The sequence below is a fragment of the Stenella coeruleoalba genome (assembly GCF_951394435.1).
Source record: "Stenella coeruleoalba genome assembly, chromosome: 14".
NCBI classification, from domain to species: Eukaryota; Metazoa; Chordata; class Mammalia; order Artiodactyla; family Delphinidae; genus Stenella; species Stenella coeruleoalba.
This window is the reverse complement of record NC_137160.1, coordinates 66,637,767-66,657,331: the sequence shown is the minus strand read 5'-3', so window position 1 is coordinate 66,657,331 and position 19,565 is coordinate 66,637,767. Positions and strand designations below refer to the sequence as shown.

The following is a 19,565-nucleotide window of genomic DNA, read 5'->3' as shown; positions in this document are numbered from 1 at the left end:
TCTTATTATTAACATCTAACATTAGTATGGTACATTTGTTACAATTAATGAACCAGTATTGATACTTTATTATTAATATACATTATTCAGATTTCCTTAGTTTTAAACCTAATATCTTTTTTTTTTTTTCTGTTCCAGGACACCACGTTACATTTGTCATGTCTCCTTAGGCTCCTCTTGGTTGTGACAGTTTCTCAGACCTTCCTTATTTGTGATGACCTTGACAGTTTTGAGGAGTCCTGGTCAGGTATTTTGCAGGATGTTTGGAATTTGTTTTTTTACTCATGGTTAAACTGGGGGTTGGAGGGACTTCCCTGGTGGTCCAGTGGGTAAGACTCCGCATTCCCAATACAGGGGGCCCAGGTTGGGTCCCTTGTTGGAGAACTAGATCCCAGATGCATGCTGCAACTAAGACCCAGCATAGCCAAAATAAATAAATAAAATAAATAATAAATAAATTTTTTAAAAACTGTGAGTTGGAGGAAGAAGACCACAGAGGCGAAGTGCCATTTTCATCACATCCTATCAAGGGTGTATGCTGTCAACATGATTGTTCACCTTGGCTTTGGTCATTTGGTTGATGAATTGCTTGTTGGGCTTCTCGATTGTAAGGATGCTCTTCCTCCCACCCACTTTCCGTACTGTATTTTTTGGAAGGAAGTCACTCTGCACAGCCCACACTTAGGGAGTGGGGAGTTATGCTCCCCCTCCTTGAAGGCAGAGTATCTGCATATATTATTGGGAATTTTTCTGCATGAGAGATTTGTCTCTTATCCATTTGTCTTAGTCTGTCTGGGCTGCTATAACAAAATACCATAGACTTGCTATAACAAAATACCATACCATTAGTAGCTTGCAAAGAACAGAAATTTGTTTCTCACAGTTCTGGAGGCTGGAAAGTCCACTACCAAGGTGCCGACAGATTGGGTGTCTGGTGAGGGCTTGCTTTCTGGTTCATAGACAGCCAAATTTTCACTGTGTCTTCACATGGCTGAAGGAGTGAGGGCTCTCTCCGGGGTCTCTCTTTTTTAAAAAATTTTATTGAAATATGGTTGTTTTATAGTGTGTTAGTTTCAGGTGTATAATAAAGTGATTCAGTTATTTTATTTATATAGATATATTTATAGATATATTTTTATATATATATTCTTTTTTTTAACATTCTCTTCCATTATAGGTTATTACAAGATATTAAGTATAGTTCCCTGTGCTATACAGTAGGTCCTTGTTAGTTATCTACTGGGGTATCTTTTATAAGGAGTCTAATCCCATGCATGACGGCTCCTAATTACCTCCCAAAGGCCCCACCTCCAGAAAACATGGCATGGGGATTAGGTTTCAACACATGAATTTGGGGGGACACAAACATTCAGTGTATGTCAGTGTTTATTTATTTGTTGAATCATTTATTTATATCAGTATGTAAGCATGGATATTTATTTTTTACTTTGGGTTATAGTCTAATATCACTTTTGTTGCTCAAATTATTCCAGCTTTGGCCACTAGGGGCCCCCCTTCAGTTTGCTCCTGTATCCCTTTGACATGATCAGTGTGGGTGCACGTGTGCATGTGTGTACTTCCTTACCTTCTGGACCTATAAGATGCTCCAGGCTCATCTTGCATATTTCTTGTCCCAGTCCTAGTATCAGTCATGTTAGGGGAACCTGGTTCCTTTTATTGGAGAATGGTTATTATAAATCAAAATCTGGGCACTCAGTAATCTTATTGCTACTGTGCTGTCTTTGCTTCTAGACCCTCTCAGCTGACAGCAAAAAGTATGTTTGTGTATACTGTTCTGTTGTGTACACACATACCTATAACTATTTCTGGATGTAACCATCTTTGTCTGTATTTAGCTAAACATGAATTCATGCTGATGTCTCCACCACACCGTCACCACACAGATCATTCTAGCCTCCTCCCCTTGCTTGTCTGTAAACCCCGACTCCAACAGTGAGAAGCCTGACTTCTGTAACCTGCCATCCATTTGCTTAATTGTTCAATTCCAATACTCATGTCTGCTAGCATCAGAATTATTAACTCTCACCCTCATGATATAGTGCTTATGTGCAGATCTTCTTGCCTTTATTCTACAGACCCGACTCATCATCACAGTTTCTTAGGCCAGCACTCTTTCCCCCACTCTTTTTTTTTTTTTTTAACAAATTTATTTATTTTTGGCTGTGCTGGGTCTTCTTTGCTGTGTGCGGGCTTTTCTCTAGTTGCGGTGAGTGGGGGCTACTCTGTTGCGGTGTGCGGGCTTCTCATCGCGGTGGCTTCTCTTGTTGCAGAGCACGGGCTCTAGGTGCGTGGCCTTCAGTAGTTGTGGCTCGTGGGCTCTAGAGCACAGGCTCAGTAGTTGTAGCACACGGGCTTAGTTGTTCCACAGCATGTGGGATCTTCCCGGACCAAGGCTCGAACCCGTGTCCCCTGCATTGGCAGGCGGATTCTTAACCACTGTGCCACTGGGGAAGTCCTCCCCCACTCTTTTGGTGAGGTTGCTTCATACATTTGTAATACAATTAGATTGTTTGTCACATTCTGCATTCTATCCTGGGATCCCGTCATCTCCTGAATAATATTTTTTTAATTTGCATGCGTTAAGTTCACTGTGTGTGCTGTAAAGTTCTATAGGTTTTGACAAATATGTAGTATTATATATCCACCATTATACTCTCATACAGTTTTGCCATACTTGCTTCACCTATTCAACCCTCCCTTCCCCTACTCTTTCCCCCCAGCCTCTGGCAACTACTGATCTTCTTACTATTTACCATAGTTTTGCCTTTTCCACAATGCTGTGTAATAGGAATAATCGGAGACCTTTCAGTCTTGCCCCTTTCTTCCCTCGGCAATATGAATTTAAGTTTCACCCCTGTCTTTTTGTGGCTTAATAGCTCATTTATTTTACTTTTAAATTTTTTTTGGCTGTGCCACTCAGCATGTGGGATCTTAGTTCCCTGACCAGGGATCAAACCCATGCGTCCCCTGCATTGGAAGTGTGGAGTCTTAACCACTGGACAGCCAAGGAAGTCCAATAGCTCATTTCTTTTAATTGCTATTTTCAGTTATATAATATTTCATAGTATATATGTACCAGAATGTGTTTATCCATTCACCTATGGAAAGACACCTTGGTTGCTTCCAGTTTTTGGCAATTATGTATGAAGTTGTTATAAACTCTCACATGCAGATTTTTGTGTGGATATAAGTATTCATATCTGTTGGGTAAACAGCTAGGAGCACTATTGTGGAATTTGATAGGGAAACTATGTTTTGCTTTGTAAGTAACTGCCAACTGTCTTCCAAAGTGGCTGTACCATGCTGCATTCCCACCAGCAGTGAGTGACAATTCCTGTTGTTCCACATCCTTGCCAACATTTGGTGATGTCAGTGTTTTGGATTTGAGCTATTCTAATAGGTATATAGTGGTATCATTGTTGTTTTAATTTGCAGTTACCTGGTGACATATGAAATGGAGCATCTTTTTATATGCTTATTTGCCATCTATATATCATCTCTGGTGAGATGTCTGTTCAGGTCCTTGGTCTATTTTTAAATTGGGTTGTTTGTTTTCTTATTGTTGAGTTTCAAGGGTTCTTTGGATAACCATCCTTTTTTTTTTGCGGTACGCGGGCCTCTCACTGTCGTGGCCTCTCCCGTTGGGAGCACAGGCACCGGACGCGCAGGCTCAGCGGCCATGGCTCACGGGCCTAGCCGCTCCGCGGCATGTGGGATCTTCCCGGACTGGGGCACGAACCCGTGTCCCCTGCATCGGCAGGCAGACTCTCAACCACTGCGCCACCAGGGAAGCCCCTGGATAACCATCTTTTATCAGATATATCATTTGCAAATATCTTCTCCCACACTGTGGCTTGTCTTCTCATTCTCTTGACAGTGTCCTTAGCAGAGCAGAAGTGTTTTTTTTTTTTTAAATGAAGTCCAGCTTAGCAATCATTTCTTTTATAGACCATGCCTTTGATGTTATATCTTTTTTTTTTTTTTTTGTGGTACGCGGGCCTCTCACTGTTGTGGCCTCTCCCGTTGCAGAGCACAGGCTCCGGACGCACAGGCTCAGTGGCCATGGCTCACGGGCCTAGCCGCTCTGCGGCACGTGGGATCTTCCCGGACCAGGGCACGAACCCGTGTCCCCTGCATCGGCACGCGGACTCTCAACCACTGCACCACCAGGGAAGCCCTGATGTTGTATCTTAAAAGTCATCACCTCTTCCAGAAGTTTTTTAGTTTTGTCTCTTACATTTAGGTCCACTTTGAATTAGTTTTTTGTGAAAGGTAAAAGGTATATGCCTAGGATTAATTCTTTTTTTTTGATATATCCGATTGCTCCAGCACCTTTTGTTGAAATTACTGTCCTTTCTCTATTGTCAGTTGCCTTTGCTCCTTTGTCAAAATACTGGTTGACTATTTTTGAGGTAGTCTGTATATGGGCTCTCTATTCTGTTCTGTTGGTCAGTCTGTTGATTTTTTGACCAATAGTACACCATTTTGACTACTGCAGCTTTATTGTAAATCTGGAAATCAGGTAGTGTCAGTCCTCCAACTTTGTTCTTCTTCAGTGTTTTGCTGGTTATTCTGGTTTTTCTTTGCCTTTCCACATGACCTTTAGGATCAATTTGTCAATATACACAAAATACCTTACTCGGATTTTGATTGGGATTATTCAAAACTATAGATCATGTTGGGAAGAATTGACATTTAATAAAATTGAGTCTTCCAATCCATAAACACAGAATGCCTCTCCATTTATTTAGAACTTCTTTGATTTTTTTTTTAATTTTTTTTCCAGGGTTCTTTTTTTTTTTTTATTAAAGATAGTTGATTTACAATGTTGTGTTAGTTTCAGGCATACAGCACAGATTCAGTTATATATATATATATATATATATATATATATATATATATATAACTGAATATATATATATATTCTTTTTCAAACTCTTTTCCCTTATAGGTTATTACAAAGTATTGAGTATAGTTCCCTGTGTTATACAGTAGTTTCTTGTTGGTTATCTATTTTATATATAATAGTGTGTATCTGTTAATCCCATACTCTTGATTTATCCCTCCCCTTCCTTTGGGATTCTTTGAGGTATAGGTTTGAAGTACATTATGAAAGAGATATCATTTTTTTCTGCCATGTACCAGGCTGGTTTTTAAAATATTATTTATAATAATAGTAAATCACTTTAGTCTTCATTATTATTTATTTATTTATTTATTTTCTTTTGTGGTACGCGGGCCTCTCACTCTTGTGGCCTCTCCCGTTGCGGAGCACAGGCCTATGGCTTACGGGCCCAGCCACTCCGCAGCATGTGGGATCTTCCCAGACCGGGGCACGAACCCGTGTCCCCTGCATCGGCAGGCAGACTCTCAACCACTGCGCCACCAGGGAAGCCCATAATCTTCATTATTATTGAAGGTCTTAACAGTGGGAATGGAAGCGCTCCCAGAAAGGCAGGAGCAACAGCAGAGGAAGGTCCCTTGGCCACTGCCTGCCATGACCTCAGTCAATTGTCTCCTCAGAGCCTCAGTTTCTTCATTAACAAACTGGAGGATGATGGAGCTGTTCTGAGGGCTAATTGAAAAAGATGTATGTCCGTTGGTACAGGGGCCACTCAGTTTTTATATCTTGAGTGAGAATCTGTTTCGTGAACATAGACTGCAGGCCAGTTTCTTGACCTACTTGAATCTTCATAAAAACTCTCCCACATGTGGGTATTGTTATGACCCCTTTAGAGATTAAAAAAACAGAGACTGAGAAATTAACACGCCCAGGTCTACACAGAAGTAAAGGGCATATTCTGCGTCTGAGCTCAGTTGGTCAGATGCCAAGTGTCCTTCTAGCTTAGCCATTGCTGGCCGCACCGTGCAGCATACGGAATCTTAGTTCCCGCGACTGGGAATCGAACCCTCACCTCCTGCAATGGAAGCACGGAGTCCTAACCACTGGACCGCCAGGGAAGTCCCTAGCTCTGCCATTTCTGATCACCAGGACCTGGAGGCATTGCCTCTTCCACTGTTTCCCTGCCGATCCTCTTTCCTCGGCTACCTCCAGCCTTTACACATGCTGTTCCCTCTGCCTGGAATACTCTCCTTGGCTGGATAAGTGGCCAAAGGAAAGGAAGATGAGCCCTATATTTACTTTGAAGCTGGACCCAGACCTCTGCAAGAGTCGCCTGTAAATTCAGAACAGTTCCAAGGATCTGTCTGAGCAGCTCTCCTGGGACCTGCAAGTAGGAATCCAGTGTGTCCCCTCCTGAGGTCCTGTCAAGACCGCTAGCCTTTGAAGAGGGAGGGGGAATGCAGGGGAAAGAGGGGAAGACTGTCGGACAGCATTACTCCAATCCTGCCACAGCATCATTTGATATTTCCCAGCCTTATGTTGGGGAGAAAGAATTTTCCTCTACCCTTCAAAGGTTCTTTTGGCTGGTCTGATGATCAAATTGACATGAGACAGAGTAACAGAAAATCAAATTTAATTTTGTAAGTACGAGAACCCCACATACATGAGAGGTTCAAAGATAGAAAGGTAAAATGAGGTATTTATGCCATCCTGAGCTAAGGAATGGGATAGGGACCTGGGGCTTCAACAGGAAGGAGGGCAATTCACAGGAACAAGAAGCAAAAGAGCAAACATTTGGTAATTAGATATTTGCCCTGCCACACAGATGGGTCACTCAGATAAGATTCATCTCTGGTAATAATTCTCATTTTGGGAGAGACTTCCAATGTAAGTTCTTCCAGGTAGTTAAAGGAGGGACAGATGTTTCTCTTGAGCCCACAGGGTCTTGATTCCTTTAGCTCAAAAGAATCCATATGCCATGGCGTGTTTGGGGGAGGCTGGAGCTGAACCTCTTCAGTTGCATGGCTTAAGATGGTCCAACAGTCTTGTGTTACATGCAAGGCTGTTTTCTCTTACTTAGCTGGAATCCAGATCCTTAGAATTTGGAAACTTGCTAAGTGGACACTGACTGTTCCCTGTAACATTCTTTCCTGGATTTTGACAGATAGTTATTGATAAGCGCTGAAAGTGTTATGAGCTCGAACCACACACTAGGCACCGGTGGTAAGCATTTTATAAGCATTCTCATTTGATCCTCATGAGAAACGTATGAGCACAGTGCCACACTCCCATTTTACAAGAAACAGGCTTAGAAAAGGTGTCTCTTGCCAAAGGTCACAGAGGCAAAACTAGAGTCCAGGTCTGTGGGATGACCCCTTTTTTGGTGTTGCTGTTGAGATTTAATAATTTTTTTTTTTGCCTTATCAAGGACATTCTTAAGTGAAACCAGGTTTTCCCCACCTTGGAGTGCACGGGGGTAAAGAATACAGTGACTACTAGTACAGTTTGGTGTCACTGCCTTGATTCCTGCTAAGACACTAGCAGTTTTAGATGCCACTGCTTTACACCATGAGTGCAAATACCCAAAAAGCAAACAAGGCAGATAATGTCTTAGTATTTTCTAAAGTAATTTTGAACTCACAGACCCCCTAAAAGGGTCTTGGAGGCCTCCAGGGATCCACAGACCACACTTTGAGAACAATCCTCTGGGTTATGGGACTATCAGTGATTTTCTGGTTTTTCTTTCCCTCTTCTTCCTCTACCTCCTTCTTCTCCCTTAACACATTTTCTGATTTTTCATGCAATCCACATATCTTACTTATATAATTTTTAAAATTTAAGATTAATTATGAACATCTTTCTACGTTAAATGGAGTCTAAGATTTTAATATATTTACATTTTTAATTAAGAAAATGGATTTTCCATATGTAACGATACAGCCATGTATTTATTCTTCTCATGCCACCTTCACACATACAATTTTTTTTCACTTCACCTTTTTTTTTTAAAAAATTGAAGTATGCTTGATGTACAATGTTATATAAGTTTCAGGTGTACAACATAGGGGTTCAAAATTTTTCAAGGTTATACTCCATTTATAGTTCTTATAAAATATTGGCTATATTCCCTGTGTTGTACAATATATCCTTGTTCATGCATAAAATTTAATTTTTTTCCTGTTGGATTCTTTCTTAGGCTGTATCCTAGTCCAGTTGTCCTGAGACCACCAAGAACAAACCTTTAGTCTGACAGTCAGCTCAGTTGATCCACTGCAATGAGGGGGAGGAACTGAGGGCATCTGACTACACAGAGGGCAAGGTGATTACAGGATTTGGGTGAAGAGTGGGGTTAGGTTAGGTGAAATGTAAACCAAGCAGTGCTTTTTTTTTTTTTTTTTTTGGCCGTGCCACGTAGCATGTGGGATCTTAGTTCCCTGACCAGGGATCGAAACTGTGCCCCCTGCAGTGGAAATGTGGAGTCTTAACCACTGGACTGCCAGGGAAGTCCCAACCAAGCAGTATTTTGATAGGCTCAGCACAGCACAGGGCTGCGTGAGAAGTGTCAGCTTCAGGTTTGGACAGCAAAGTATCCTGTGTAAGAGGAAACTACAAAGTTGAGACAGGCATGGAACGTTGAGTCCAGGAATTCCATACTGGGGCAACTTCTCTGTGTCAAAGTGACTTGGCGCCTCTGGGGTTGTTTCTTTCTTACTAACATAATTTCAGGCAGCAAATTCCTGATAGTTTGTGATTGTAGGGGAAAAAAGAAATCCCGGTAAAAAAGTACAAGTAATAGTCACTCACACAGCATGGTTATCGGGACACTTTACAGTTGTTGTAACGTGACCTTGGGAGAAATAATGTTTCCTTTTTACATTGCAGCTGGCTTTGTCTGTGCCTGTCTGGACAGGCAAACTTTTACCTGCTCATTCCAAGCTAATCTTTACTTTCTCAGCTATAGACCCCCAAACAGAAGTCCTGAACCAAATGATTTAGTCGTTTTTCTTTTTCACTTCCCCTGACTGCATTACCTGAAACAGTCCAGTTCCACCCCCAATCAGTCACTCTGTTTCTGATAGCTATGGAAATGCACCTCGTCCCCACTGGTCACTGTGGTACATTCGAGTCCTCAGGGATCAGAGGTGACTCTCCCAAGGAAGCTGCTTCTCACCAGAGGCTGCTGTCCTGGAGGTGGCAGGAAACAGAATCATTGACACTGGCCACAGGCAGAGGGTTGGGGAGCGGGGCAGTCCCATCCCAAACCAAGGCAGCTCCATTGCCCACAAATTTCCAAGGCCCCCGTGGAAGTCTGAACCCAAGAATCTGCAGAAGTTGGGCCTCTAGCTGGCATCCCTCCTTCCCTGGAACTTCACCCTGATGGGCCATGCCCAGCCTCCTTGCACTAGACGATCTAATTTTATATTTATAAGGTACTTCCGTAAACAGATGCAGTCTCTATTTATTTATGTCTGTATTTATTGGCTTGTGATAAGTCAGGCACAAAACTGGATTATCTTGAAAGACTGAACTGTGGCAATTTGCCATAAAATGATTGCAGTAAAAATTTTATTTAGAAATGATTAGAGATGTTTTAAGGTCGTAACATCTTCACAAGTTGAGCTGGAAGGGAGCTTAATTAGAATGATCTTCTCTAACCTTTTCAGCTCACACAGGAGAAACTCTTTCAAACTCAGAGAGGTTAAGTCACCTGGCCAAGGTAACACAGCACCTCCAGAGCTAACTCTTGGACATAGATTCTCCTGTGGACCTAGGCAGGTGGGGGAATCCTTTGTTCTCTCTCCTCCTTGAAGAGAGTTTTTTTAGGTTACTTTCTTAGTCCTGACAAGTGGCCCTGCTAACCATGGCTTTGTGTCTCAGATGATTAAGTCTTGTTCATTAAATGGCTTTGTTTTGTCTCCAGGAGGCTCCCAGCTTTCTGGTCGGCTGAGAAAACTGGCCTGTCTGGTCCGGTTCGGCTGCACTCCACACACCCCCACCCCCACCCCACCGCCGGGGCGGGCTGGCAGAGAACAGCTGACTCCAGCCGCTGCTCATGTGACCGTCGCAGCTTCCTGTCCTGCTCCCTGTCCCAGGCCAGAGTGGACACTTTCAGGGTCTCCTTCTGGGAGGGGTACCAGGTAGGCACCCCAGCCCTGCCCGTCCACCGCTGGAACAGCCAAGGGGATACAGGACAGGAGTGGTCGGACAGACTTGGGCAGATAAGAAGTCAGACCTCCTGTGCTGGTCCAGGGCTCTTTGGGCAGCAGGGACAGAATGTGGTTGGCTTCGCAATGTCGCACACCACCACTGCTTGCCCTCCCCCTCCCCCTGTCCCCGACCTCCAGGAAGGCCTGCTCTACCAGCCCTTCCTTCCTTTGTTCTTTGGCCTTCCTTTCCCCTCAGCTACAGACCTTTTCCCCTTTCTCTCTGCTGATTTAGCAGCGTGCGCCGGGCGTGGAGGGATTAATCAGTGACAGGAAGCTGCCTCTTTCGGAGCAGTGACTGCTGTGGTCAGGAGAGCCTCTGCCAGGCCAGCCCTAGGAATCTGTCCTGCTCCCCGCCTGCTGCTTACCCCTGCTCCTGCCATGGGGTGCCTTGGGGCCCTCCTCTTCCTGCTTGGGGGCCTGGGAGCTCTCGCCCAGATCTGCGGTGAGTACCTGGATCTACTCCGTGCCTCTTGCCTGCTGGGTCCTTAGGAGAGAGGACCGTCTTGTCGAAGCCCCTCATTATATAGCTGGAGAAACAGGCTCAGATGTGTGTGTGTGGCAGGGATGACTTAGCTGCCCCTCTGGGCTCCCACAGCAGTTTGGACTTAGCTGGACCTCAGTGTTGTAGCACATTTTATTGAGATGAATTGTATGTCTGACTCGCCGCCAGACAAGATCACTTCCATTAATTCAGTCATTTGTTCATTTATTCATTCAATACACATTGATTGAGCCTTCTCTTTGCCAGGCACCATGTTAGGCTTTGGGGAAAGAACAAAGAGCAAGACAGGTCTCCCCCCATCCCTCCTAGAGCTTCCATTCTAGTGAATGGGATGGTGGTCAAGAGGCAAGTCAGTGCTGTGTTGGGGGCTGTGATGAGTGCCAAAGGAAGCCCAAGGCCTGGAGGGGGTGGGGGAATGCCAATTCAGGGAGAAGGGGTGGGAAGGATTTCCAAGGACCAGGGAGTGATGCAGAAACTAAGACCCGAAAGAGGAAAAGGAGCTGGCAAGGAAAGGAGTGAGGGGCGGGCACCCCGGCAGAGGGAAAGCGAGCGTGTGGAGACCCTGGCGGGTCACGGTGGCGGCAAGGCGTTTGCTTTACGTTCCATACAGGGGCCTGCCTGCTCCGGTGCCCCTGGGAGTATCTCGGGAACTCTTGGGACCTGTCTGGGAGTTGGAGCGCACAGGCTCAGGGCTGCTTGTGCCCCGGAGCCCCACGGGAAGCAGAGGCAGGAAGGGAAGGTGGGCCGCCCGCCTCTCTTCATTCCTGGTCGTCCTCTGCCCACAGCATTTCGCTCTGCCTACACCAGCAGGGTCTCCTGTGACCCTTGCAGAAACCGAGAGGCAGGTTCAGTCGTGTGCAGGTGACTCATGAAGCAGTCAAGGGTTGAAGGGGCCAGGTGACCTGCCCAAGGCGCCCCAGCTTTCCAGGGCTTTGCTGGACTCAGTTCTCAGAACTCCAGGTCACGGTCTTCCCTAGGCACCAGGAGCCTCCCGCCCGGCGTGTTCCACAAGTGCCACCAGACCCCTCGGCCCTTGGCTCTTGGTTCCTGTCCAGGCAGTCCCCAGGGCAGACCCGGCACCCTCAGCGGGTATGAACCTTTCAACAGTTGGTCCATAGGCCTGACCCCAAAAGAGCCCTGGACTGGGTTCGGGGGTGCAGCCCACTGCTGCTGGGCCATTTAGTCACTCCCAGTCTCATTCACTCACTTATAAAATGGGCTAAGAATGCTCCCCTGCCTTCCTCCTTGGTGTGATGCAAGGATCCCACCACCTGCTTTACCAGGTTCAAGCCCTGTGTGGCTGTGAAACTGACACAGAGCTGCACTAGTGCCCATGCAGGATGGACTTCCGTGCTTCCTCTTGTCAAAGCCAGTCCTCAGCAGGCAGAGCTGGGCGGCCCTGTGAGCTGGAGGCCCTGAGGGGAGGGAGCTCGCCCAGGCTCACTTTTATTACCCTGGGTGAACCTTAGCAGCTCCTTCCTGCTAAGGAAGCTGAACTGTGTTTACCCACCTCTCTTTACAGCACCAGCTCCTCTTCCTATCCTGCTAATCCCAGGGCTGACTCACCCGCTGGAGGTCAGAGCCCAAGGTGGGGGCGGGGCTCCCTCTCCAGTTTGAAGAAAAGGGAGAGGAAAAGAGAACTGTGGAGGGAGAGATAAGGAGAGAGACAGGCTGAGAGATGGAGAGAATGAGATAGATCCAGAGAGAGAGAGAGATTCCTACAGAAATGGGGGCAGGCACACAGAAAAGCACTGAGAAAGAGAAAGGAAAAGAGAAACAGCCCCCTCCCCAGTTCCTTTGCTCCGTCCCCTGGGAGGGGCGACCTGCCCAGCAGCTGGAGCCCCACAGCAACTGGGAGGCAGTAAATGGGGAAAAGTCTAAAGTGGCTCCAAGGCCACCTACTCAGCTCAGGTTCCCTCCCTTCGGGAGGAAAGCGCCAGTCAGCTGGAGCTGGGAAACACCCCTAAGGGCTTCTGCTTCCCTCGTGGGTAAATCCCGAAGCACACAAGGATGATGGCTTTCTAACAATTCACCTCACAATCTCAGGTCCTTTTCACCTAAACTGAGGGGGCAGGGAAAGCGTTATTCTGAGATCTGCCCAGAGGAAGTTCACCAGGCAGCCCCAGTTAGCCAGTGGGCAGGCTGCAGTGTTTTTGTTTTTGTTTTTTTTTTAATTGGAATATAGTTGATTTACAGTGCTGTGTTAGTTCCAGGTATACAGCAAAGTGAATCAGTTATACATATATATCCACGTTTTTTGAAGATTCTTTCCCCATATAGGTCATTACAGAGTATTGAGTAGAGTTCCCTGTGCTATACAGTAGGTCCTTATTACTTATCTATTCTATATATAGTAGTGTGTATATGTCAATCCCAGTCTCCTAATTTATCCGCCCCCCTTCACCCCTGGTAACCGTAGGTTTGTTTTCTACATCTGTGACTCTATTTCTGTTTTAAAACTGGTTCTGTAACCTGTTCCCTGTGCGAGTTGAAGTTTTTGTAAATGGGTAGAACACTCCCACACTTTGGACTTCTGTCTCCTCTTTTGTGCAATGCGATGATGACAGTACCTACGTCACAGGGCTGGCCTGAGGACCGAGGGAGGTGGGGTGCAGTGCCTGCGGCACCCCACGCTGCTCGGCATCCAGTCTCTCTGTCACTCCTGATGGGCAGAGTGGCTGCCTGGCACCCGCTTCCTCTGCCCTGGGCCCACCAGCTCTCCCTGGCCCACTCCGGCCACTCTTTCAGGATACCGGCTTTTCCTGTTACCGCTGCCTCTTGTTACAGTCGGACTCCCGCATACGAGTAGGGTGTGTGCCAGGTGACAGTAAGGTGGGGATGTTTATTCCCTGGAGAAGACCCTGGTAAGGTGTCACTGGTGGCATGGCCCTGCGACCTCACTTGGCCTGTTCTCTTTCCTAAGAAATAACAGAGGTGGACAGCACGCTGGTGGAGAGGCTGGGCCAGCGCCTCTTGCCCTGGATGGACCGGCTCTCCCCGGAGCAGCTGAACCCCAGTATCTACGTGGGCCTGCGCCTCTCCAGCCTGCAGGCTGGGGCCAAGGAGGCCCACTACCTGCACAGCCTCAAGCTCAGCTACCAGCAGAGCCTCCTGAGGTCTGGCCATGCTCTCTCTCCTCTTTTCCCCATGGCGTGCTCCACATCCTAAGAGACAGGAGATCTGTGTTCCGGTTTGGGCCTGTCACTGCTTTGTTGGGAGACCTTAGGGCAACTTTCATCTCCTCTGGGCCTTTCTCCATCTGTGGAATGGGGTTGATCCGACTAGACTGGAGATGCCAATCTGGGGCCCTTGGGCGGCTACTGTACCCTCCGGTACCTGAGGCAGACCTTACTAATCCATGGCCACACTCTTTCATACTGAGCCCAGCAGCAGTATTGGACTATCCGTGCTCCCTTTCCAGGGGCATTAAGAGGAAGCCTGTTCTGAGGTCCAGCACAGGAGTCTGAATGAGAGGTGAAGGGTCAGGACCACCATGGAGCATCTCCTGCTTGGACTCCCTCTTGAGAAGTGGATGCAGGGCAGGGAGAGGAAAGAAAGGGGAGAGTGTATGGGTGAAGTGTGACCAAAATGGTGGGGCAAACAGGTCATTTGGATGCAAGAGCCCTCAGAGTTTATCCTTGAGTTTAATTTCTCATCTTTATGAAATAAGCGTGACATACACAACTTACATAACTGACATCTGCTTTTGGCAGGTCTTGGAAACGTTCCAACTGCTAGGATTTTTTTCCGCTTTGTAGTGGTGGTGGGGGGGCACTCCAAGCCAGGCTTACCAGGGTGGCACTTTCTCACTGAAGTGTTGTTAACTGGCGTTGTCCTATGTCTGCCTCCAGCAATGACAACAGTGACTCCGAGGCCAAGCCCTCCATGGGCCAGCTGGCCCTCTACCTGCTTGCTCTCCGGGCCAACTGCGAGTTTGTTAGAGGCCGCAAGGGGGACAGCCTGGTCTCACAGCTGAAGCGATTCCTGGAGGACGAGAAGGGGGCCATTGGTGAGGAGGCGAGGTCTGCCGGTGTGGGGGAGGGCACATCAGACAACATTGTCTGGTGAAACGTCTACATTAGAACTTCGGGTTTTCTCCCCAGGCCTCTTTCCTGCCCTCCATTCTGCCTGTCTCCATATCTGCTAGAGGCTTGGGCCTGTCCCGGTAGCCATTCTTGATCAAGCCTTTCCTGCATTCCACATACACTCTGTTGGCAAGCCCTGCTGCTCACCCACCAAGACTGGCCTGATTACCCACCCCTGGGACAGCTGCACAGCCTCCCTACTACTCACTCCTTACCTCCCTCCACTAACTTTCCTGCCTCCTACCTCAATCTGGCACACACAGAGCGAGCCTTTAAATATAAATCTGATCTTGTTAGCGCTGCTTAAATCCTCCAGCAGCTGCTGCCTGCTGTGGTCACAGCCGTCAGGCCCAGTCCTGCCCACCCACCCTCTGGCTCACCCACTCGCCCGCCCCTCCGTGGGCTCCGGCCACCCTGGCCTTCTCTCAGCTCACAAACCAGCATCTTGACATATGTTCCCTCTATCTGGAAGGTTTCCTTCCCCTTCTAGCTCACTCCTACTCCACCTTTACCTCTCTCCCGCCCTTTCTCCCCAGCATCCCTGACTCAGAGAATCCTTCCCCGACTCCCCAGCTACTCAAAGACCTCTGTTATTTGGCCACGTGGACCTCGGTCCACAGTTCAGTTATAATCACGATCTCGTGAGCGTGGGTTGTGTTATTTCCGGAGGCCCTGGCTGCACTGTGCCTGGCCTGTCATCACTGTTCATACCTCCAAGCACAGCGTCTGACACTTAGTGGGGTTTCAGCAAGTATGAGTCAAGGGAATGAAGGAAAGATGGATCCCACGACCCAAAGGACGGTGTCGGGAAGTACAGGCAATGGGTCCAGTGCTGGCTGTGCTGGTTGCTGGGAGGGGACAGAGAGGTCACTCCTCAAGCCCAGCATGACAGCCCCACCCTGTGGTTTTCTCCCTCCCAGGGCGTAATCACCAGGGCCACCCTCACACCAGCTACTACCAGTACGGCCTGGGCATCCTGGCCCTGTGTGTCCACCAGAAGCGGGTCCATGACAGCGTGGTGGGCAAGCTCCTGTATGCTGTGGAACACAAACAGCATCTCCAGCAGGGCCACCTCCCTGTGGGTGAGTGGGCCAGACCCTGAAGGCCAGGCTGGCACTCCTCCAGCCCCCGGCCCCAAATGAAGGCCTCCACCTCTGGTCCCATGCTCACCTTTCCTTGGGACCCCTCCTATCGAGTCCACTAGGAGCGCAATGGTGAGGGTTTGTTGTGGTGCAAGGGCTGCGAGCCAGCGCTGGGGCTGGACTGGCTTCCTGACCCCATCCTCCATCACATACTTACTGTAGGTCACCCTGGACAGATCAGCTGGCCTTTCTGGCTCAGCTTCTCTGATAAAATAACACCCCAGCAGCATCTCAGTAAAAGATGCTTTACATGTAAAGGGCATAGCATGGTGCTCAGCATGGAGAAAGTCCTGGATACACAGCTATGATGTTCTCATCAAATGAGCTGAGAGGCCTGAGGCCTGGATACTGGATCTGCTTCCTCACTGTGTGACCTTGGGTTTCCAGTGCCCTTTCTTGTCATCATGATTGCAAGGTCTCTTCTAGGCCTGGCTGTGTTCTGTGAGTGTGTGTGCCTCGCATAGGGCGGGGTAGGATGGAGTAGGTTGGAGGTGGGGAGGGTAGGTACCCAGAGAGAAGAAGGCAGCAGGGCCCCTGCCAGCAGAGAGCTTGTTCTGCCTCAGAGGCTTATAGAAAACCCACATTAAATCATCCCAGGGTAGGGAGCTTAAAACCTCCCAGGGCCCAAGCAGCTCCCTGGACCTAATAAACCAGACCACCTGGGGGTGGACCCAGGCACCTGCTCCTTTAATAATCTCCTGGTGAGGAATTCACTGGCAGTCCAGTGGTTGGGACTCTGTGCTTTCACTGCCGAGGGCCCAGGTTTGAGCCCTGGTTGGAGAAGTAAGATCCCACAAGCTGTGTAGCACGGCCAGAAAAAAAAGAAAAAAAAAAAAAAGAAAAATCAAACAAACTCCCCTGGTGATTCTAAAGTGCAGGCAGGTTTGGGAACAAGTGTGTAGGCTAAAGTCCTCTTGGCCCTCCCTCCTCCAGTCTCTCTCCCCAACCTCTAACCCCCAGGCAGCAGACAGGGATACGGTGACCACCCATCCCAGTTTGCCATCCTGGAAACTGGGAAGACTAGGTTGTTGGTCCCCCTAGCTGGTGGAAACTTTCTGAAATGCTGCTCTGACCATATTGTCCCCCTACCTCCAGCCCTCCTGTGGCTGCCCATTGCCCCAAGGTCCTGCCCGGGCTGACCCCACTTGGCTCTGTCCCTTGCAGACACACTGGCCATGGCGGGCTTGGCCTTCTCCTGTCTGAAGCTATCCAACCTCAACCGCAATCTGAGAAACCGGAGCACTGTGGCCCTCGGGAGAGTGCAAGAGAAGATCCTAAAGGCCCAGACCCCAGAGGGCCACTTTGGGAATGTCTACAGCACCCCTCTGGCACTGCAGGTGGGAAGGAGACTCTGGGCTGGGCTCCACCCTGGTGGCTGGTGGGAGGTGGACTGGTGGAATGCTGGAAGAACTGGCCCCTCCCCGCTGGCTGACCCACCTCCTCTTCCCCATTCCATCACCAGTTGCTGATGGCCTCTCTTAGGCCCACGGTGGAGCTGGGCACAGCATGCCTCAAGGCCAAGGCTGCTCTGTTGGCCAGCCTACAGCACAAGGCCTTCCAGAACCCTCTTATGATTTCTCAGCTGCTGCCCATCCTGAACCAGAAGAGCTATGTGGATCTCATCTCTCCAGACTGTGAGGCACCAAGAGGTAGCCGGGCCTTTCATAGAAGCCCTGCTCTTTTCAATCTGCAATGAGGTCTGCCTGTCCCAGGAAGGGAACTTGCTCCATCTTGATTTGCTGAGTCAACAGGGGTTTGCAGGTGTGCATGGGACACACAGGCAGCTAGAATGCAGTCACAGATGCTAGAAGCTCACAGTGTGGGGAGGGAGATATCAAATGGTGAGCTCTGGGCAGGCCATGAATCTCCAGCCCCTTGTGTGATACCCAGTACAGAAGTGTTCGAATGAATGAATGGCGAGAGACACATTTCTGTTAGCTCTGATACATCATAATGAGTCCCAGTTAGCTGCTTGAATCAGAGCTTCATCTGGGAGAGGGACTGGGGTGGGTGGGTGAGATTTGCCAGTGGAGAAGAGGGGAGGAAAGGCAGAGCAGGGAGGGGGCAGCAAGGGCAAAGGCTCAGAGGTGTACAAGACTGGAGTTGGGGGGAAGGGTCTCACTAAAGAGTGGGGTTTGAGAGAGTGAGCTGGAGTGGCAGGCAGGAGGGTGAAAAGGAGGGGAGGCCCTCAGAGGTAACATGTATGTTCTAGAAATAACCCTGGGTGGGGGGTGCTTGTGGCAGAGAGGTGGGAGGGGGGTACTAGAGGCAGAAAAACCAGTGAGGGGCCTGACCTTTGGTGGCGAGAGTGGTGGGAGCTGAGAGACGGGAGGCTGGGAAGGCAGCCAGATGGTGGTGGTATTGACCGGAATGGGACCGAGGGGAAGGAGGAGGTCTCGACGGGCCACAGTGTCTTCCAGGGAAGAAAGGAGGACTAAGGCCTTGCCCCCTGCCCTCAGATCAGCTGCCCCTTCCCCTCTCCCTGGCACAGTCCTGTTGGAACCAGCTACGGAGACCCCTTCACAGACCCAAGTCCCAGAGTTCATCCATGTCACGCTGAAGGTCTCCAGCACCTTTCTTTCGTACAGACACTCCGTCTCTGTCCCTGTCAGCTCCTCTTTGGAAGATGTCCTGAAGAAGGCCCAGGAGCACAGCAGATTCACGTGAGACTGCCCCCCCACCCCCCGCATCTCCCAGCCCTCACCCGACTCGACCCCACATCCCCAAAATGGGACGTGGATGGGGCAAGGGATGAAGAGAGGGTTCCCTTGGGAGAGGCCCGGGCTCTCTTCCACGTTCTCCGCTGCCGACTCACCCACGCTGTGGCGGAAACAGGCATCATGATTAGGAGAGCAGGCTCCCGAGGCAAACCCTCCACATCTGGAATCCCAGCTCCGCCTCTGTCCAGCTAGGGACCAGGCCAGTTATTTTCCTGCAGCTCATGAGGATGGCAGTTGTGCTCCCCGCATCCACCAGAGACCATGCAGGAGTCCAGGAATTAGTGCGCAGAGAGGACATGGTACATGCTTTTTGTGTGCAGGGTCCCGCACTTAGAAGTGCTTGATACATATTAGCTTTCAGAAGAATAAGAATTTTTATTATCAAACGATCTTGGTCTAATCCCTGTGATTATTTAATTACCTGGGCAACAAGCCCTCTGCAGAATGTGGAGGTGGGACAACAGCCTTAAACTTGCTTCTCACCCTGAAATTTGACAGATCTGAGGACAAGCATTTCCAGAGCACTGCTCTGTGCCAGCTGTGTCTGTGCCTAAATAAGATGGGAGGGATCACCAATGGGGATCTGGCCCAGAGAATGAGTACCTTCCACCAGACCCCACTAGACCCCAGACTTCTCTTCTAGAAAAATGTGCCTCAGTTTGAGAGGGTCCCAATTTCCGTTCCCAACTGGAGCCCCCAAAGGACAGCATCCTGCTGCCAGGGAGGACCCACAGCTGGCACCTTGGGGTCATCTGGGGCAGGGAATTTCAGGCCAGAGATATGCAAAAACCCCTATAAAGGCTGAAAATTCTCCCAGACCCCAGGTTATTTCTGTAATAATATGACTTAGATGTGTACTAATGTTTACTATTTAAAGTCCTTTCTCTTTTTGGCTCTTAGACGGCTATAAATCCTAAATAGCTTTGCAAATTAAGTACAAAGAAAACTGTGAAACCAATAACATTCAAATAGGGACTGTCTGCTGAGGAGCAGGTGTACACACCAGTGCCAGTGAGCCCGACGTGCTCAGCACTTTCTTGGGTTT

At 48.7% G+C, this 19,565-nt stretch overlaps 1 protein-coding gene across 6 annotated transcripts in view; it reads left to right on the top strand.

Annotated features, from left to right (window-relative positions):
* Nucleotides 1–19,565, top strand: part of TCN2 (transcobalamin 2) — a 33,364-nt gene that overhangs the window by 10,363 nt on the left and 3,436 nt on the right. Inside the window, exons 2-11 of one of the 6 annotated variants that reach the window (XM_079941894.1) lie at nt 139–247; nt 8,061–8,183; nt 9,786–10,002; nt 10,304–10,513; nt 13,497–13,689; nt 14,425–14,582; nt 15,579–15,740; nt 16,965–17,137; nt 17,263–17,449; nt 18,292–18,463. In XM_079941894.1, coding sequence (XP_079798020.1) covers nt 10,450–10,513; nt 13,497–13,689; nt 14,425–14,582; nt 15,579–15,740; nt 16,965–17,137; nt 17,263–17,449; nt 18,292–18,463 — 1,109 coding nt within the window. In that variant the 5' untranslated portion in view covers nt 139–247; nt 8,061–8,183; nt 9,786–10,002; nt 10,304–10,449. The remainder of the gene's footprint in view (nt 1–138; nt 248–8,060; nt 8,184–9,785; nt 10,003–10,303; nt 10,514–13,496; nt 13,690–14,424; nt 14,583–15,578; nt 15,741–16,964; nt 17,138–17,262; nt 17,450–18,291; nt 18,464–19,565) is intronic. The other 5 variants (XM_079941895.1, XM_079941897.1, XM_079941899.1 and 2 more) reach the window with 5 other exon arrangements.